This window comes from Ambystoma mexicanum, chromosome 7p (assembly GCF_040938575.1).
Source record: "Ambystoma mexicanum isolate Mex_15411 chromosome 7p, UKY_AmexF1_1, whole genome shotgun sequence".
Taxonomy (NCBI): domain Eukaryota; kingdom Metazoa; phylum Chordata; class Amphibia; order Caudata; family Ambystomatidae; genus Ambystoma; species Ambystoma mexicanum.
In genome coordinates this window covers 281,781,437-281,801,239 of record NC_090939.1, presented here as the reverse complement: position 1 = coordinate 281,801,239, position 19,803 = coordinate 281,781,437, and the positions used below count along the sequence as shown (strand labels likewise).

The 19,803-nt window shown below is 45.8% G+C and overlaps 1 protein-coding gene across 2 annotated transcripts in view; it reads right to left on the bottom strand.

Annotated features, from left to right (window-relative positions):
- The window catches only part of SCAF4 (SR-related CTD associated factor 4), a 1,175,829-nt gene that overhangs the window by 479,610 nt on the left and 676,416 nt on the right, over window positions 1–19,803 (bottom strand). For both annotated transcript variants that reach the window (XM_069636348.1, XM_069636349.1), the window contains exon 18: window positions 1,356–1,498. In XM_069636348.1, the coding sequence (XP_069492449.1) occupies window positions 1,356–1,498 (143 nt within the window). The remainder of the gene's footprint in view (window positions 1–1,355; window positions 1,499–19,803) is intronic.

Here is a 19,803-nt window from a genome sequence, read left to right as displayed (position 1 = left end):
ATTTCAAATGATAAAGGGGATACTCAGTATCTCCCCATCAACTCCACATAAGGTGGCGGGTGCTGGTCTTGCCCAATAAAATGTAGAAGTGATCCACAGATACCGTCTACACTTGGGAACTGTAGTTCTCACAAGGGCAGCCAGAGTAAGTTAAAACGGGGAACCCCTAGAGAAACCCAGCAACAACAGGCACATATTGCCAAAACATTGTCAAAGAGGATAACTTTTAAAAGGCAGTATGGAGACTCTTAAAAATTACACCCATAAAACCACTAGATCCATTCCAAGTTCTTTTCTTCAGTCGCCAAGATGGAGAATCCTGATGCGGGGTCTGCTGTCACCTCTCTGTGGAGACCGCCCAGCTGCACTAGCTTCTTCGCTTACACCATACTGATCAGCCCCTAATACTTACCTGGGGCCTGCTTTGTAGTTACTGTGCTTTGGAGGGTTGCAGTTAAGCTTTTACATGCAACCCCTCATAGGCCTACATTGAGCTACATTAGGGTGGAAACCCCTTTGTGATCTTTACCAAAGAAACTTATTTGCTACTCACCTGTAAACTTGAAGAAATCCTCAGATACTATCTTGTTGGTGCTTACCTGCCTTTCCTTCCTCAGCCCTCGGTCAATGGAACCTCAGCACCCTTCCTCCCCACACTCCTTGACTCTGTGAGAGCCACATAGAAAGAAAAGGGTTTGACTTTTTAAGATTTAAGAAGGGATTGACTTAAATTACACAAGTGGGTCTACAGTTTGCATACCTATTTCAGACGTTTGTTACTTTGTGTTACCTTACAACTGTTCTAAAGTATTGGATATTTTAACGTCTGTCTCTGTGTGTGCGTGCGCGTCCCTGTGCGCGTGTCTGTGTACGCCTCTGTACGCCTCTGTACGTCTCTGTACGTGTGCGTGTGTACCAAGTGTATGCTGAGATTACTGTGTGCCTCACTACAGTCCTGATCCCTCCTAGACCAAGACTGGCTGCTCAGCCTTAGCTACCAAACCTTTGGTTAGTTCAGGCTAAATCTAAGGCGTGTTAACACCCCCCCACTGCTTCCCCCCCCCCTGTTTTTCAACAGTAGGTTTTCTAAAGACTTGTCACAGACAGGTCTTTGGCAAAAATCTCGTAACAATAAGTCTCTACAGCATTGTCAAACAGGACATACAGTTTACATTGAATTCCTGATTTCCACTCCCGTGTGGTCACCTAAGAATAAACTTGGCTGTTCCCCTGCATTGGTTTACGAATGGACAAAGTACTAATTACCTTATATCATGTTACTAATTACCTAATATCATGCAACAATCCATTTTGGTTAATCATGCGATTCATGAAAATTTACCAAAACCACGTACCATTATTGGTGCACGGATAGGAAGAGACATAGGAATTGGTACTGATGGGGGCACCTGTGCCACTTCCTTTGATTTTATATTGTCTGAACCTCCATTTTGAGGCATCTCCTTTTTTTCAGGTTTCTTCAGAATTTCTTTCCACTCTACAGAGAAAAAATACAACTTTTAATAAAGTTTGCAATTTGAACTAAGATATTACATATATAAAGCAAACTCATCTTACATGCAACCCAAAACATGCAATTCTCAAATGTCAATTGTCCCCAACAGCACTCGGGACTCAATGTCATAATGAGACCCAAGAAAACCAATGAAAAAAACACAGACTCTTGAAGTGTTCACAAAGATTGTCCAGTCATATTTATTGATTTGGTGCTCATTTCTTTTCATTCCTGGTTATATTGGGAGAACCTACTTGCAGGCCCACACAAATCACATTAGCAGCTGTTGGGGACGTTTTTCTAAAGTTCACTTATGGTAGAAGTCTATAAAAACGAACCCCTTGGTATACAAAGCCCCAACCTTTAGGACAAGCCTGTACTAAAGGTTTTGGTAGTATGGCAGAGCAGCCAGGTTAATCTAAGGAAGAGGGAGATGTGAGCTGTAGGTAAGTACAAAGAATTGATTGGTCCCACCAACTCAAGGCGGGGGGAGGAGGGGTGAGGGAGGGGGGGGGGGGGGGGGGGGAGTCCTTGCAGAGGCTTCTCTGTCGATGTGAACTTGGCGTTTCAGCATTGCTCTAAGTAGTCAGAGTTGTGTGTAGTGGTCCCAGGGGGTACTGCATACAAACTGCCTAACAGTACCCTTTGGGCGCACTACAATAACCTTGACCTCCTGGCAATAGGGACACAACCTTTGGAACAAGTCTGAACTACACAGGTTGGTAGTGTAGTCGAGCAGCTAGGCTTATCTCAAGCGGGGTCAATGGGAACAGTAATGTTGTGGCACAGTACAGTTATTCAAATAAACACTTACACTCAAGGTTTCATGATAAAACTATTTAACAGTCCGTTGTATAAGCCTTCTTCAGAAGGGAGCAATATATGTAACAATTGAAATACACTTCACACACTTAGTTTATCTAAATTAGATGATACCCATTGGGGATGGCACACATACACTTCCATTCACACAAAAGAACTCGGGTTGATTAATTCTGTGGGAATATTTTCACAAAATATTTTAATTTTTGTTTTTAGTTCGCCCTCTAGAGAGGTACTTGGGATTACTTCAAAATAAGGCTCCTTCATAGATGAAAAAATAGTAATTTTATTTGATTTCTCTATCCACAGGGTATAAAAAGGAGGTACAGATCAACATATTTCTATTGACTCTCCCGTATTCCTCTTCTGATCTTTCTCATGATTAGTTTTCAGAATCCAGGTTAGAGGTTATTAAATGATTCCCATCTTTTTGATGGGGAGTCCTGAATCAGGGAGCCCAGGTGGGTTTTGAATTCATTGTTTTACTCGTCTGGGACTCTTCCTGATATTTGAAGCCTACCGGTTTCAGTGGCACAAGGGCCACATTCATCAGGGCTGGACAGACACTGAAGGGTTAGTGTGTTGATGTCTAGATAACTGGTTGTATCGTGCCAGGGAATCCCCACCTAGTTATAAGGGTCCCCACGAATATCCGTGTGGTTGGAAGGAGAGAATTTATACTTCCCACGAAAAGCAAGAAGCTATTGTCATGCTCTGGAATCTTAATCACCTTAATCACAAAGAAAAGGCGTGCCGTAGCGCAGCGGGAAGTCAAAGCCGACAACAATCAGGACAGATCACTCGGGACGCCGCACAGCCTGCGCAGACTTCATAGACTGCCCAACTCTTTCTCCAACTCCGCTCCGCTACACGGTAGGAGAGAAATTTTAAAGGCGAACTCCTCCTATTCAATGGACAGTGAAAAAACACTCTGGGTCCTCCAGCTGCATAGACTGTCCAACTCTTTCTCCAACTACACTTCCTACACCCTCAGGTGACACATAGCTAGGACACTGTGGACATTGATTTATCACTAGTACATTTCAAGCAATACAGAGTTAGGAGTAAAAGATAGAATATAGGAATAAAACAAAGGTTAACAGATCATTCACAAACTGCTAAGTACTTTTAAAAACCTTCCAAAGCAGAGTAAATTAACCCTTTCCTGGGGGAAAGGCCAAAGCACAAAGGCAGAGGTAAAGAAGAGTCTCTCCGGGAGCCAGGACAGCCAATGTTAACTCCACAATGTCTAGGGGAGCTGAAGATCATCTTTGCAGGTAGGTAAAAAGTCTTGCACAATGTTTTTAGATGTTTGTAGAAAATAGAACACTTGGAGGGCCACAAGCTGGGAGGCTTGAGAGGGACAAAGCTTTAGCAACTCTGCAAGGTAACCAAGACAGGTCTCCACTGAGAGCAAGTAAGGCTACACAACAAGAGGCAAGTTCTCTTTACAGCACATGGTTAGAGCAGATGGTTCCAGCTGGCTTCTGTTCCTGTGCAGCTCTGCAGATCCTGTTCCTGAGCCTCAATCATGGGGACAAGAGGAAGGTGGTCTGGGGATTCCTGCTCTGCAATGGGAAGGTGAGCAGCAGCAATGGGCAAACTTCGATTCAGCAGTTCTTCGGTGTTTCAGCTTCTCGCGCTTGACAGCAAATAGCAACACTGCGGTTCTGAGATACTACTCTGGACTTTCCTCGCATCTGGGGTCCAGCACTCTGTTGAGGTGGCTCAGGCTTGGCCAGTCTTGCATCAGGGAAGTCCAGAGGATCTTCCTAGCGCTCGGGTCCGACTTAAGAGCAACACACAATCTGGTGTACCTCTCCCTGGCACTTCGGTTCCAGCAGCAGCAGTGAAAATACGACCAGCTTCGAGAGGATGTCCAGACGGGCTTACTTTGGAGTTGATTGGTCCCACCAACTCAAAGGGAGACATAGTCCTTGCAGGGCTTCTCTAGGTGAGGCGAATTCGGAGCTTCAGCACTGCAGCAGGGCTTTACCGGGCTTCCAAGTTCTTCTTCGGATTCCTTCGTCCAGTGGTCGACTCTGCCTTCCAAGCCAAAAAGCCTCACCTTTTATGCAGGTTTCTCCGATTCATTCCAGCCTTGCTGTCGATCACACAGCAGGGTGGCTGTCCTTGCCTGACAGCCAGCCGGCTAATCCCCCTTGGCTGCATTCCTGCAACCAAGGGGATTAAGCACAGGGAGTTGCGGGCACCTCCCTCACTTCCTGCCCAAACTAACAAAGGGACCAAACCTGGTTTAGCGCACAGAGTAAATCTCAATAAGGACCTTTCCAACAAGAAATGGCGAAAAAAGATGACATGGGGCATTTTGATGAAATGGGCACCCATGGGCGCTGTGGCTGCGAACGCAGCCCGCGGTAAAAACACAGAATGGTAGTAAAAAATAAACCACTGCCACCAGCCATTAATTGTAGAAAGGTTAACATAAAACTGTTACATGAGAAACTAGACAAAAGGGAAAGTAAGGAACACCTCCAGCACCCTATTGGAAGATGGCGTGTGCTGGTCTAGAAAGTTACAAAATGTAAGTAAAGTCAATTTCACTTCACTGCTCTTGGAAACAGAAGTTTCACCAAGAGAAGGTATTTAAACCTTTGGGAAATCTAAGACTTCCCTGTGCCACTGCACTGAAGGTGCTGTGTGTCACATGAAAAGATGATGCCTATGGAGTTGTATAAAACTCCATAATCAAAGAGCATAAGAGTAAAACACATCAAAATACATGAGAGGGAGGGTGGAAGTCTCTCACTCTCTCCAAGTAACAAAATCAAGCCCTCAAAATCCAGCAAAGTTGCTGGGGGTCTCTAAGTTAGTGAAGGGAATTAGCACCTTTATGAGAATTCTCTTTAACAGTGGTTTTGCAGATTTGGCGCCTTTTCAGGGAGCACAGAAGACAGAAAATCGCAGTTGAATTCTTGTCGTTACAAATGTCTAGCTCTCATTTGAGGGGACGTTTCGGACTCGATTTGTGTCTCTGGAGATCCACAAGACCGTGCTCTGCACAGTGGTTCAAGGTCCCAGGGTATTGCAGCAATGCAAGATCACAGCAATGCGCGGGGTGGCTCAAAATTCAGGTCTTCTTGAGTCTAGTGGGTTTCACCAGGCTCTGGGTCGGGGTCGTCTTCGGAGTCCCCAGGTTGATTGGAAGGAAGGGCTACAGCAGGCTCTCCGGTCACTGGAAATCGTTTCATCAGCTTTTCCATCCTCCTCTTGGGTTTCAGTGGTTGACTTGTCTTCAGCTTCGCAATATTTATCAGGAACTGCAGCACAACCTCTGCATTTTCTCCCTGCATTTTACAAGAAGGGGCGGTCTGGTTGTCCAATCAGGACAGCCACCCCCACCACTGGGATTTGTCCCCATTCAGGCAAAGAAGACAAGAGACTGGAGGTTTGGACTCCCCCACCCCCCCCCCCGACCCCCTCGCTTCCTGCCCTCACAGACACACTGTAGCCTGGGCGGGGAGTCCAGGGGACTCCCACCGAAGATTACATTCTTTTTTTTTTAAATCACACAAAGGAATTTCCCGCCCTGGATGTCAGGGGAAGGAACAAGCAAGGACAAGAAACACTAAAAGGGCGAAAAAAGACGACAGTGGCCATTTTGGTAAAATAAGCACCCTTAGGTGCCTGTACGGCAGCTGTGAACACAGCCCACAGTAAAGGTGCACGAAATTAATAAAAGGTATCACTACCACCAGCTATTGAAGCTAAGCTTGACCCTGTAACAAAATTGTTACAATTTTAGTGTGAAAGGGGATACATTGCATCTCCCCAGTACTCCACATAAGGTGGGGTGTGCTGGCTTCACGGAATAAAATGTAAAAGGGATCCAAAGATCCTTTCTACCCTTGGGAACTGTAGTTCTCTCAAGGTTAGCAAAAGAAAGTTAAAAGGGGAGCCCCTCAGGCAAACCAGCAACAGGCACGTATTGCCAATAAGCTGTTAAAGAGGATAACTTTAAAAAAAAAAAAAAAAAAGACTATGGAGAGTCAATAAAATGACACCCATAAAAAGAGTTAAAGATTCGGTGAGTGTAGAAAAAAGTTCCCACTCACAGAGGTATGAAGGAAAAACATCCAACTAGTAAAGCAAAACGTTCTGGGGTTGACCCACGTCAGGAAGATTTACCAGTTCTGTGAAAATCTTACCTAACAGTTGGTCAAAACTTTTTCAGGGACCTTGGGAAAGGCTCCCTATGAACGCACAAGCGTTAGACCGGGCCGTATGGTTGTCATGATGCCTACCCCCGGGCACCAGGAGCAAGCCCATCAGCTCCGGGAGCAGGCATCCAGATACTTATTAAAACCCAACGGCCCCGGCTGGGGGCTGTTTGGGTTCAGGCTCATCATGGAAATCATTCCTAGCGCCATAGGCGCCAGGCTCATATACTTTACTTACCTGATGCAGACCATGCTGCTAGCGAGTCCAAGCCAACGTGAGGTCTGGATGGGACTATTTGTCTACAGGGACTATTTTTTACTCGGGCGTGGTTCTAGGGAACTTCTTACCTGGAACTACTTTGGAGGCTATTTAAACCATGCCCGAACAGCACACGATTCGCGTTATTCTGCATCCAGCAGCGTAACGCTCACCGTGCCTGCAGTCTGCATCCACTCTTCTGCCACGCCCGCCTCGAATCTGGAGCTCCTAAAACAAAGAGGAAAGAAAAGGACAAGATTAGAAAATGAACTATTTCGAATTCCTCACCTGATTTCGGGTCCATCTCGCCTCCGGACCTGGAAAGAACATCATTTCTGTATGCGTCGCATCTCGAGCTGCAGCGCTGTGCCATACTCACCAGTCCTCGCAGCATCTTTCTATTCGGCGCTGCCTCCACCATTTCTTCGCCGAACTCCGGCACCTGAGGGACAAAAGAAAACAACAAGGTGAGCCGAGAAAACCAACAAATAAAACACTTATCATAGACTTACCCGATTACCACCGCAGGCATTATTCTATAACTCTCCACATCTTCATGTGCCGCACCTGCAAAGGGAGAGAAAACAAACACCGGCAACATTTACCCCTTGGCGTTGGGTAATACAGACTCTTACCTGAGCGCCACCAACTGCCACGAGGGATATCTTCTCACAATCTTAGTTGCAAGACAAGGAAGGAAGGGGGGAACAAGAGTGAATCATCGGATATATTGAACTCTATGAACTTGATACTTACCGAACCTTGCCAGGAACCTCAGAGTCAATACTCTCTGGAACTCTCACACGCCTTCAAACTAGTGAAGTAACTGGCATCAACGCGCCCCGGCAATCCACGCAGGATGGAGAGCTCATTTAAAAACATAAGGTGAGGTTCCTAAAAGGGGCTATTGGAGGTGACAAGAAGGGAGCACGAGAACAGTGGGAGGGGGCTATCACTCATATCCACGGGTGGCTAAATCCCTTTCTCCACTTGCATGAGAATACTTCTACAGATCAAGCAGACGAGATTAGGCGGGCCAGTCCAGACAGTCATCTCGGCACTACGCATCACGTTGGTGGAGACCGCAGCTGTCCGTGTCCGATCGACGCCCCTGTGGGAACCAGGTGAGCTTAACAATGGTATGGGCGAACACCCAAACACGGGTCTCAGCACTCCAGTAACAAGGGAGCGATAGAATGACTAGGCACTGTAGAATAATAAATGACATTACAAAACTCCTATGTGAGAACAGTACATGACATTACATTATTTTCAGTGGAGTCAGTAGAAATAAATGCAAATGGAGACAGCAAATTATTTAGTGCAAGTGGAGGCAGCAAATTAAAAGGTAATGCATTGGGCTCCTGGGGGGCTGTGAACTAGGTTTGCAATAGAGTCAATAAAATGGATGCAAAGACAGCAGATTTAAATGCACTAAGCATGTGTAAAAATGCTTCATATTATAAATGAATTCGCCATCCGAGTAGTTTTGGATTGAACAACTAACCCAGATTAATCCATTAATAAGACCCTATTAAATAACATTGACCCCTGTTCAATTAGTGTTTCTTTTAACAGTAAAATGCAAGGTGGCTCAGATGGAAAATTATGTTTTTCGTTCAGCTGAAGTAAATGTGCGTGCAAAATGAATGAGCTGTCTTTTCCATTCAGAAAGGCTATTGTCCTGTGCAGGAAGCAAAGTTGATAAATTTAGGCCCTCGCTGGGTGATTGGACAGAGAAATGCTATGTTTCTAGAAGATTACTGGGGTGATAGAAGACATCAGGAAAAGGGCAGGAGGTAATTTTGACTGACAGTGCTGATCTATAAATGAAGGAGGCAGATAAAGGTGGGGCGGTCTGTTTCTTGCTGTCCGGGGAAGAAGGGGAGACTAGAGCAGATAGAGCGAAGAGCCGAGCTGTCCATGCCGTTAGACAGCTGGGGCTGTGAGCTGACCTACAGTGGTGGCGAAAGCAGTGGGGAATTTGCAACACTCCCTTTGCTGATAACCCCATCGGGGATAGGGCTTCTCCTGATAACGGCGCAGAGACTGCACAGTTTAATGTGAGTATCTGTGGAAATTAAGAATGCGGAGAGAGTGTAACCTTCTCAGTCTAAATTAGACTATTTTAAACTGAGTTGGTATTTCTTTACTCACATTGAAATTGAGAAAACTTTGGCTTAACTGTGGGATATATTGACCCACATCACTAAGCTGCATTTGCGCAAGAAACAGCAACCTGGTTGCTCTGGCTCCTGTGCGCACCAGGACTTCAAAACTGCGTTTTGCCAGCAACAAAAGATGGCTGCACCCTCCTGCCTAGCACACTTCAGGCAAAATGGAACAAGAGGACACGCTGAAAAAGAAAACCAATGTGTTCTGAAACATATGGAATCGAGTGAACAGGCAGCACTGCATTGCTGCAAGCGCCAAAAATTCCCTGTCAAAATGAAACCTCTCTCACCATTTCGAAATGCTGTGTTATGCTATTTCCATCTGTGCATTCTGATGGAAACGGCCCTGCCAGGCCCAGGATAAGTCATTGTGCCTCAGAAAAACCGGGCATAATTCCTGAATGACAGGTCCCGTCAAAGTAGATTTGAAAGAAATCAACAAGCAATTTTCTTTTCACTTGCACAGGAACACATGTTTATTTCTTGCCAAAATGTATCCAAGCGCAACAGTTCATATATTGACCCACATCACTAAGCTGCATTTGCGCAAGAAACAGCAACCTGGTTGCTCTGGCTCCTGTGCGCACCAGGACTTCAAAACTGCGTTTTGCCAGCAACAAAAGATGGCTGCACCCTCCTGCCTAGCACACTTCAGGCAAAATGGAACAAGAGGACACGCTGAAAAAGAAAACCAATGTGTTCTGAAACATATGGAATCGAGTGAACAGGCAGCACTGCATTGCTGCAAGCGCCAAAAATTCCCTGTCAAAATGAAACCTCTCTCACCATTTCGAAATGCTGTGTTATGCTATTTCCATCTGTGCATTCTGATGGAAACGGCCCTGCCAGGCCCAGGATAAGTCATTGTGCCTCAGAAAAACCGGGCATAATTCCTGAATGACAGGTCCCGTCAAAGTAGATTTGAAAGAAATCAACAAGCAATTTTCTTTTCACTTGCACAGGAACACATGTTTATTTCTTGCCAAAATGTATCCAAGCGCAACAGTTCAAAGATGTTTTTTTCCCCGAGCCAGGTCAAGGATAAATGTATCCATACTTTGGATAAACCTCATGCTGCAAGGAAATGCCCACACTATTTGCAGCTGTAGTCAATCTGAGGAGCTACAAACCGAATTAAAGAAAGAAATGCTATACGTTTTTAACATGTGGAAAAAGGCTGTGCTGAAGAGAAAAAAATGGCCTGTTTAAAACTCAACTGTTAATGAAAGCCTGTTTACTTAGCAATATAAAGGGAGGTTAGTGGCGATAATACACACAGACTGTCTTCTTGCACAGGTTTAATTCAAGACCTAAGAAACTTTAAAGACTTATTTCTGCAGCAAGAATTAGAAAAAAACTTTAAAAGTTTGCAGTTTTAAATCAAATTTTGTGGGCGATCTTTTTAAAACTTGGTAGAATTCATTGCCGCATGGGGAACAGAAGTTACAAAATATGACAGATTCCAAGGAAAGTATTAATGTGGCAAACATAACATTTTGTACATACATGCCTGGGGACAATTGTGCAATTCGAGGCCAAATCTTTAATGTGTAAAATTACCAAAATGTATCAGAAAGGCAAAACAAGGTCGCACAGACCTGAAGATTGGACTGAAATGTTATGCACATAATATGTAACCTGTGAGTATAATCTGCCAAGAGATTACAAGTAATGTATGTTTTTGGCAAAATCGGATTTTAAGTAAAGTAAATGTGGGAGTGTTTGGACATTGTAAACCACACCTCTTAAGTCTGATATTCCCTTAGAAGTACAACCAACTGAGAGCGAGGCGGAGACTAGCTCCCCTGCCCAATCCAAGTAGTTTAGGGCCAGGCGTAGTTAACCTTGCCCAGCCTCTACCTTGATGTCATTTTGCATGATAAATAAGTGTCGTTGACAAGACCCTATAGAGACACTCTTCCCGATTTCCTGCACTGCGTTCCTGTTTCATCTTTCAGACTCCAGCTACAAGGCCGAGCATTGCTGATCCTATTCCAGGGCCCATTGCAAAACCCAAGCATTGCTGATCCTGCTACAGCAAGGCCTACCCTACAATATTGAAACCCACTAATCTCACAGTAACTAGGAGAAACTGTGGTACTTTTGGCATACTAATCCAGTTTGGCTTGCCGCCACTCACCGCATGTTGCCGCTATCCTGCTGACCTATAATATCCAGTAACCAGAATTGCCAGTCCAGGAGAACTATCCTTTGGTATCCAGTCCCTGCCCAGCTGATAGTGTCCCGCTGATTTTGTCCGGCTGTCCTTTGTTAGACCAGATCCGTGTGGTGACCAGAACCGCTGTCTAAAATCCAAACTAAAAGGTGGACTGTGTATTAATAGGAACCATAGTATACCTCGTCTTGCCCTTAGTTCCACTCTATAAGTCATCCTTTCATTATCCTGATAACTTGTAATATTGTCAAAAATCATTCTTGAAACCCTGCATTTGATTTCTTGTGCTAGCGCCAACTTCTTTAATAATTTTGTCTTGTGAAATCCTAAGCACTTAATCCTCTTTCGGGTGATCGGACTGGTTCTGCCAGTGTGGGCACAGAGGTGCTAGGGTTCAACTTGCGAGTCAACCCTGGAGTTTACTGTGTCTCAATCTGGTAGTCTAGCCTGAATGCTCTCGTGTAGAGTAAAACTGTTCTTGTCAAAATTCATTTATTTTCCTTTTTGCGCCTTCATTTTCTCAAAACTCACCTTACTAGATCTTGCTTAACTCACTCAATTTACCAGCTATAGACCTAATTTCACATCCATATTGTACCTATGACCCATAGCTACACCCCATCACACATCGCGATTTACAATATTTCACCCGTTTTTATTAAAAAACTTTTGGTAAATTCAGGCGGGAATTGCAAAAGTTGCTAAATTTACGTGTCATTTGATTATAAACTGTTTTAAATTTCCATTCAAATTCGAATTGTCTGCTTTTGCTCAATCCATTGCTTGTGATTGCTAGTAACTTTCTTTCCAGTGTTGCTCCAGTAAAGAATTGTTTTTGTTTCAAGAGTTATACACATTCATTGATTTATTCATCCAATTTCGAGTGTCATTTAAGCACTGCCAGGGTTTTTCGCTCTTGTTTGCAGAGGGAAGATCGGATTTTCATTCTGTTTACCATTCGTCATTCCTGATTACCTGCTGCTTCTGTTTATCCATTTAGAATTATTTGTGGGTTGAGGGAACATAGCAGGGGGAAATTCTAACTCTAGTGCTATCTTACCTAAAATCAAAAAGTGCTCCTATTCCCTGGTGTTTTTTAGTTGTGTTCATAGAAGGTTAAACTAAGTGCATTGCCTACATTCCTATTGTTCTTATAACCCTATTGTTGATTGCTGCCCCATAGTAAAAATGTTATGATTTCTTTTGAATTTTAAAATAAATATTACATTTTATCACCCAGCCTGGTTCATGGTCCAATGTGACCCGGGGTATTTGAAAAGGGGTTGTGTTATGAGTGGTGTACCATCTCAATATTAAATTTAACATCAAACATAAGCATTTCAATCGCGCGCTGCATACTAGGCCGAGACTAAGGTGTGCGTCGCCTGATTGAAATCCTTAACATAACAAAAAACAAAAAATGAAGTGGCTTGTGCTATATTTGTTTGTGTCTTTTCTCTTAGAAAGTACGCTCGGTAATCACATTGTGTTTCAAGTTTTGATAATAAAAATATGTTTTCACTGTGTACAAGGTGGCTCATGTATTTTCTACAAAAGTGTTGATTGTGTGACATATGTATCGCAACATCTATTTCAAAAAGATAAAAGCCTAAAAGAAAATAATCGCACAATAAATAATAATCGCACAAAAAAAAACAAGCGGTGGTGACTTTGAATGAGGGGAATAATAGGGAGGTGTCAGAGCAACGAAAGGCAGTAAAATGTTTATCACATGCAGTAAAATAAAATTAAATGTTCAAACACAAGCTAGAGTGAGAGGGTGTGTGTGTGTGTGTGTGTGTGTGAGAGAGTGTGTGAGTGTTCAGCTGTGCATGCTGGAAGCTGAACAGAACGGTTAAATATGGTAGGCTGATGTCGTATACAAGTCATCGGCATGACAGATGGTGATATTATGTTCCTATAAGTGTAAGGTCCAGTGATTTGTACTTGTAGTCAACCCTAAAACAGAATATAAATACAAAGGGGGAAACACTGGTCTCATCATATAGAGCAGTATTATATATATGCTCACCACTTTTACATCACAATACTAAACTACTGCCACTTTACTGCTAATTTACCACGAAACTAAAATACCACCCAAGTTAGGTAATAGCCCTATGACAAAACCCCTAACAGCACGTACTACCACGGGTTCCACAGCACCCGAGGAGTGACGAAGATGATGCAGCTGGATAATTTCACGCAGCAGCAGTGAACCCGGTCTCCTAACCCTTGGTCGTGTTGACGAATGGAGGAACTCTGGAAGGGATGTTGTAGCAGAAGTCGAGAGAAAGGACTTCCCTCAAAGGATTATTCATGCTCCAATGTCAATCTGCAGTTTTGGAGCCTTTTCACAGATTCCATCGGGGAACGGTTGACGTCCTAACGTTTTAGCTCGCTGTTAGGGAGAATTCTCAGAAATGTGCCAATTCCCTCCACCTTAGAGACCCCCAGAAACTTTGCTGGATTTTGAGGACTTTTAACCTGGAGAGAGTGACCCTTTTACCCACACTCATGTATTTTAATGTGATTTTGTACACTGTTACTTTTGGTTGTGGAGTCTGACAAACTCAATAGGCATTATCATTTACATTGTGTCGCGAAGCACCTTCAGTGCAGTGACACAGGGAAGTCCTTGCAGATTTCCCAAAGGTTTAACTACCTTCTCTGGGATAAACTACTGTTTCCCAGAGCAGTAAAGTGAAATTGACACTTCCTGTAAGGCAAAGGTTGTATGCAGTACCCTCTGGGACCACTACACACAACTAGGACTACAGGTGTAAGCAAAACCAACCTTTGCTACAAATCTGTACCACACAATTTTTTGGTAGCGAGCTGAGGAGCGAGGCTTATCTCAAGAGAGAATGTGAGCTTGTAAGGGTCTTACACAAAGGTCTATATAATGACAATTATTCAGATAGACACTTATACTTAAGGTTTCTTGGTAAAACAAATTTATTACACAATCATTTATAAAGCATTCACTAAATAGGGCAATCAACCAGCAGCTACTCTGGAAATTCAACGAACTCCGAGATGGTAGTATCCCCTTTGTCTAGCTTCTCATGTAACATTTTTTATGTTACCCTTTTCTCACTGAATGGCTGGTGGCAGTGGTTTCCTTTTAACTACCATGGTGTGCATTTCCTGCGGGCTGCGTTCGCAACTGCAGTAAAGCACCCAAGGGTGCCATTTTGTCAAAATGGCCACAGTCTTCTTTTTTTTATCATTTCTGTGTGGAAAGGTCCTTCTTGAGATTTACTCTGCGCGCCAAACCAGGTTTGGTCCCAATGTTCGCTTTGCCTTTGGCGGGATTCAAGAGTAAAGCCCGCCACTGGCTCTAGGGTGTCTGGGATAGGTAGGAAGTGAGGGAGGTGCCCAAAACTCACTTTGCTTAGTCTCTTAGGTCACCCAAATGCACTCTGTGGTGATTGGTCGGCTGACTGTCCGGGAAGGACAGCCACCCTGCTGGGTGACTGACAGCTGGGCTAGAATGAATGGGAGAGAACTGAATAAAAGGCGAGTCTTTTGGCTTGAAAGGCAGAGTTGACAACTGGACAAAGGAACCAAAGAAGAACTTGAAGAGGACGTCTGCTGCAACTCCTGGACCGTTGGTTTGCACGGTGAAGCTGTGCTGCAGTGCAGAAACGCCAAGTTCGCATCGACAGAGAAGCCCCTGCAAGGACGACTTCTCCCCTTGAGTTGGTGGGACCCATCAACTCCAAGGTAAGCCACCTGGACATCCATCTCGGAGGTGGTTGAATTTCCACAGAGGTGCTGCTGGAAACCGTATAGCCAGGGAGAGGATAACCAGATTGTGTGATTGCTTTTAAGCTGGCCAAGAGCTCCAGGAAGACTCCAAGAAAGCAGGACTGACCAAGCCCGAGCCCCAACAGAGTGCGGGACCACAGAAACAAGGAAAGTCCATCTCGACAGCCAGGAACCACAGTGTTGCTATGTGCGGTAGATGCGAGGAGCTGAAACACTGAACAGCCGCTGAAAGTGAAGTTTGCCGGTTGCGAGTTTTGACCGTCCCAGTGCATTGCAGGAGTCCCCCGACATCTTCCATCTCTTCCCCACAACTGAGGCCCAGGAACATTGAGACCTGCAGAGCTGCACAGGAACAGGAGTCATATGCTGCATCTTTTCTTCATCTTTAAAAGGTACTGTACAAAGTCTGAGATAATTTACCTCTTGCTGTAGAGTTGTTTGCATCTTCTACTACTCACAAGTCTAATCAGCTTGTAGGCCAACATTGGATTCTTCTTTTCTTCAAAGACTTCTAAAACAGTGTGCAAAGACTTTTCCATTTACCTACCAGAGGTGCTCCATCCCATATAAGACTTTTGCCCATTGACTTTGGCTAAGCCGATTGTATTGAATGACTCTTTCTGGGGGGATCCAAAAGTATTTGCCTGCTTAAGAATATTTGTGGTCTCTTGTATGTTCTAAATAATCTTTTCCTTTTGACATCTTACTCCATGATTCTAAATGCAACAGTGACATTAATGTCCCCAGCACCCTATCAATTGAAGTCACCTGAGGGTGTAAGTAGTGTCTGTGGGCCATCCGAAAAGGGTATCTACTGATTTAGAGATATTAAGAGTGTGTATTTCATGAAGTGTATTTGAGTGTTACTGTTATATTGCTCCCTTCTGAAGAAGGCTTATCCTGACTGATAAATTAATAATTGTTTATTCAAGAAACCTTGAGTGTAAGAGTTTATTTGAATACCTGTAACTGAAAATCCCTGTGTAACTCCACTACAGTTCACATTGAACCCTCTTGAGATGAGCCTGGCTGCTCAACACGCTACCAAAACTGTGTAGTACAAGCTCATACCAAAGGTTGGGCTTCCTATACCTGTAGTCATAGTTGTTTGTAGTGTTCCCAAAGGGTACTGCATTCAAACTTTGCCTAACAAATGGCCCAGTGCCATAGGTCCTGCGCCTCTTTGTACACCACCTTGCCCTTGACGGACGGCATGAAAGACTTGAGGGCCCAAAACACTGCCCGAAGCTCCAGTACATTGATGTGCAATGTCTTCTCCTCCAGCAGCTACAGGCCTCTGGCGTGAAAACCTCCGGTGCGAGCTCCCCATCCTTCCAGTGAGGCATCCGTCGTGACCGTCACCTAGTGCGGTGGGGTCTGGAAATCCGTGCCTCCGGACAGATGGGAGCACACTCCCGACCATCTTATTGCCCGACGGAAGCTCTCGTTGAGTGTGATCTTTTCCTGGAAGCTTCCTGACTCTTGTATCCAACGTTCGTCGTGGAGCTCCTGTAGTGGACGCATCTGTAGCCTGCAGAGCTGGATGAGATAGATGCAGGACATCATGCCGAGCAGGGACTTGATGGTCCTCACCGTAGCGATCTTCAGTGCTATCTTCAGTGCTAATAGCTACTGCACCTTGCCCAAGATGGCCACTATCCTTTCCTCAGACGGTGATGCCAGGCACAACACAGTGTTGAGTCCGGATCCCAGAAACAGCACATCCTGCGATGGAGTCAAGCAGGACCTTGTAAAGTTCGCTGAGAACCCCAGATCAGTCAGTTGGTGGATGGTCCTTGCTGTGTGATCGCCAGCGATGTTCCTTGAGCTGGCCCAGATGAGCCAGTCAGCCAAGTAAGGATAGACATGGATCCCTTGTCGCAGATGCACCGGCACCAGGCACTTGCTGAATTCCCTTGGCGCCGACTACAATCCGAAGGGAAGGGCCTTTAATTGGTAATACTTCCCTTGAAAGACAAAACGCAGAAACTTGCGGTGTCCCTTGTGAATTGGGATGTCGAAGTACGCATCCTCCAAGTCCAGCAGCGACAAAGTCTCCCTCCTCGAGCTGTCGGAGCACGTGCTGAGGAGTGACTGTTCGTAATTTTTGGGACTTGATGTATTAGTTTAGTCGCCAGAGGTCAAGGATGGGCCTCCAGCCCCTGGCCTTTTTCACAAAGAAGTACCTCGAGTACACTCCGGAGTCCCGGAGCCTCTGTGGGACAAGCTCCATCATTCGTCTGTGCCAGTCGTCGCCGTGTCAGGGTCCATCTCATTCCTCAGGGAATTGGGGGGAGGGGTGGCAAGGAGGGTACCTCCTCCTCGTCTTGGCCAGCGGTTCCTCCGTCGCCAGAGGGTCGGCCGTCACCGGCATCATGGGAGGAGGTCCACTGGTGCAACAGGCATCCTCATCTGTATCTCAGAGACCAGAGTATGCAGTGCAGAGAGAATGTCCAGAGAGGTCTCTAGGCGGCACCTGAGGCAGAGGTGGAATTGGAAGTTGGAGCGCAGCCAGACCCTGTCGCTCTGCGTCGCCTTCCTCGACGGTCTCCTCGCTGTCGTCGCCCTCATCGTCGCCTGCCCCCAACGTTCTCCTCCTCCTGGATGGTTTGAAGGTAGATGAGATCCTCCTCTGAGGAGATATCTGTGCCCTGGAGGACCTCCACCCCTCCCACCCATCTTCATGACCAAAGGCGACGTCTCGGGGAGATGACCAGCATCTTCTTTTCCAGGGCCTGGTCTATGGGCTGGAAAGAAGTCTCTCCTGGCCGTGAGGGACACTCTTGCCTTCGGGGAGCACCCTGTGGATCAGCCTTCACGAGGGACGCCACCACCCCGTCGATGGAAGGCTGGGTCTGTCGGGTGTACATGTGCCTTCACGGTCAGGCCTGGTCCCTTGTCCTGCTCGGCCTTGGTCGTCCCGGACGCCTTTGTCCTGCTTGGCCTCAGCGCCCCAATCCCCTTTGGCCTTCTCCAGCAGGTCGGTCTTGGGCTTCTCCTTTAGTTTACCCGGATGGTGCGAATTCCTCTTGGAGGAAAATCCTGAGCATTGACTGGTGTCTGAAGTCGCTGGAAACGTCAGACGCACACTGGCTGCTGAGGTGCCCACCGCAACGGCGCTCCTGGCAGCAGTGGACTTGCAATGCTCAGCCTTCTGTTGGACACCCGCTGGCAGGGCGCCCTCAAAGGTCTTAGAAGCCCGCTCAGCTTTCTTGGAACCGGTTAGGGAGAATTCTCATTTATGGCTAATTTCCCTTACCTAGTGAGTCCCTCAGCAGCTTTGCTGGATTTCTGGGGCATCATCTTTTACTTGTGTGTCACAGTGCACCTTTAGTGCAGTGACACAGAGATGCCTTTTAAACTGCCCTTGTAAACTCTGTTTCTGGGGATGACTACTGTCTCCCAGAAACACGTAAAGTCACCATTGGCTTTACTAGTCCTTTTTTACTACAGATCCAGTACAAGCCATCTTACAATGGAGTACTGGAGGGGAATATCTTTCCCCTGTCCTTTTTGTACCTCAAGGGGCACTTTGTGTCCCCCTTCCCGACTCGACATGGCTGGTGGCAGTGGTAACTATCATTTTTACATGGATTCCCGTGTTAGTGTTCTGGCTGTGGTGACAGACGTGAACGTAAAACGCGCTACCCCATACCATTTTTTTATCTTGGGTCCTAGTGTGGTTTTTCACCATTTCGTGTTGCAAAGGTCTTTCTTGTTTGCTTTTTGCGCCAAACCAGGTTTGGTTTCTCTGTTCACCGTCCTTTGATGGGCTTCTGCAAAGAAGCACTCCTTCGGAGTCTGGGTGTCTAGGTGGGCTGAATGTGAGGGAGGGGTTTAGTAACCCCCTGCACACGGTCTCCTTGGAGACCCAAGTCACACTTTGTGTTGATTGGCTGAGGTGGTTGTCCGGGCTGGGCAGCCCCCCTGCTGTGGGATTGACAGCCAGGCTGTGTAAATGGGGGATTTTGGCATAAAAAGCAGGACTCTTGGGCTGGAAGTCAAGAGTCGCTACTGGAACTACAAGAACCGAAGAGAAGTGGAGAAGACGACGGCTGCTGCAACTCCTGGATCCCGATGAAGCCCTGCTGCAGTCCTGAGCTATCTACCCTTCAACGACAGAGAAGATCCAGTCCGGAGTCTTCTTCCCTTGAGCCTGGTGGGATCAACCAGCTCACCTTCTACAGCCAGAGAATCCTCTTCTAGTTCGAAATCGCTGCACTGAGCTGTAGTGGTCCAGATAGCCATCAGAAGAGCCCTCTCCTGTTTTTAACGAGCGCACCTTTTATTCATCGTTGCTTTGCTGCTGCTGGCTTCATCCCTGGGTAGCGCAGATCGCTCCAGACTACGTCCTTGTCCCCACGACTGAAGCTTCAGGAACCGCGAGTCTGCAGGAACTACCAGGAACAACTGCAGGAGCACCAGCTTTCTTCCTTCGAAAAAGGTACTGTGTCCATTTGGTCGTTCTCTCCATCCAACCCTGAGGAATCGGGGTGAACCCTTTTCCTTTAGGAAGGCTTGTCCTTCCTTTCTTCCGTCCGTCCGTCTTATAACTTTTGCTTCCCTTTGACAATATCCAGTACTCCTGGCAACGTTAATCTTGAACTGTTCTAACCGTGTGATCCTAGACAACTGAGCATATGCTCCATTTAACACTGGCGCAGGCCTATTGACTTATCTGACTCTTAGAACATGTCCTCTGATTCTATTGCCTTGACAAAAGTATTGCCTATGATTTTTATCCACTATTCCCTTGTTTTAATTCTATGTGCTAAGTGTGTTTGACTTCGGTTACATTTCTTCCCACGGGTACGCTTTTCTTTCATAAGACTGAACTGTCATCTGTCAAAAAGTGATTGCGTATTAACCCACGGTAACGTCTTTGTTTTTTGAAACACTTG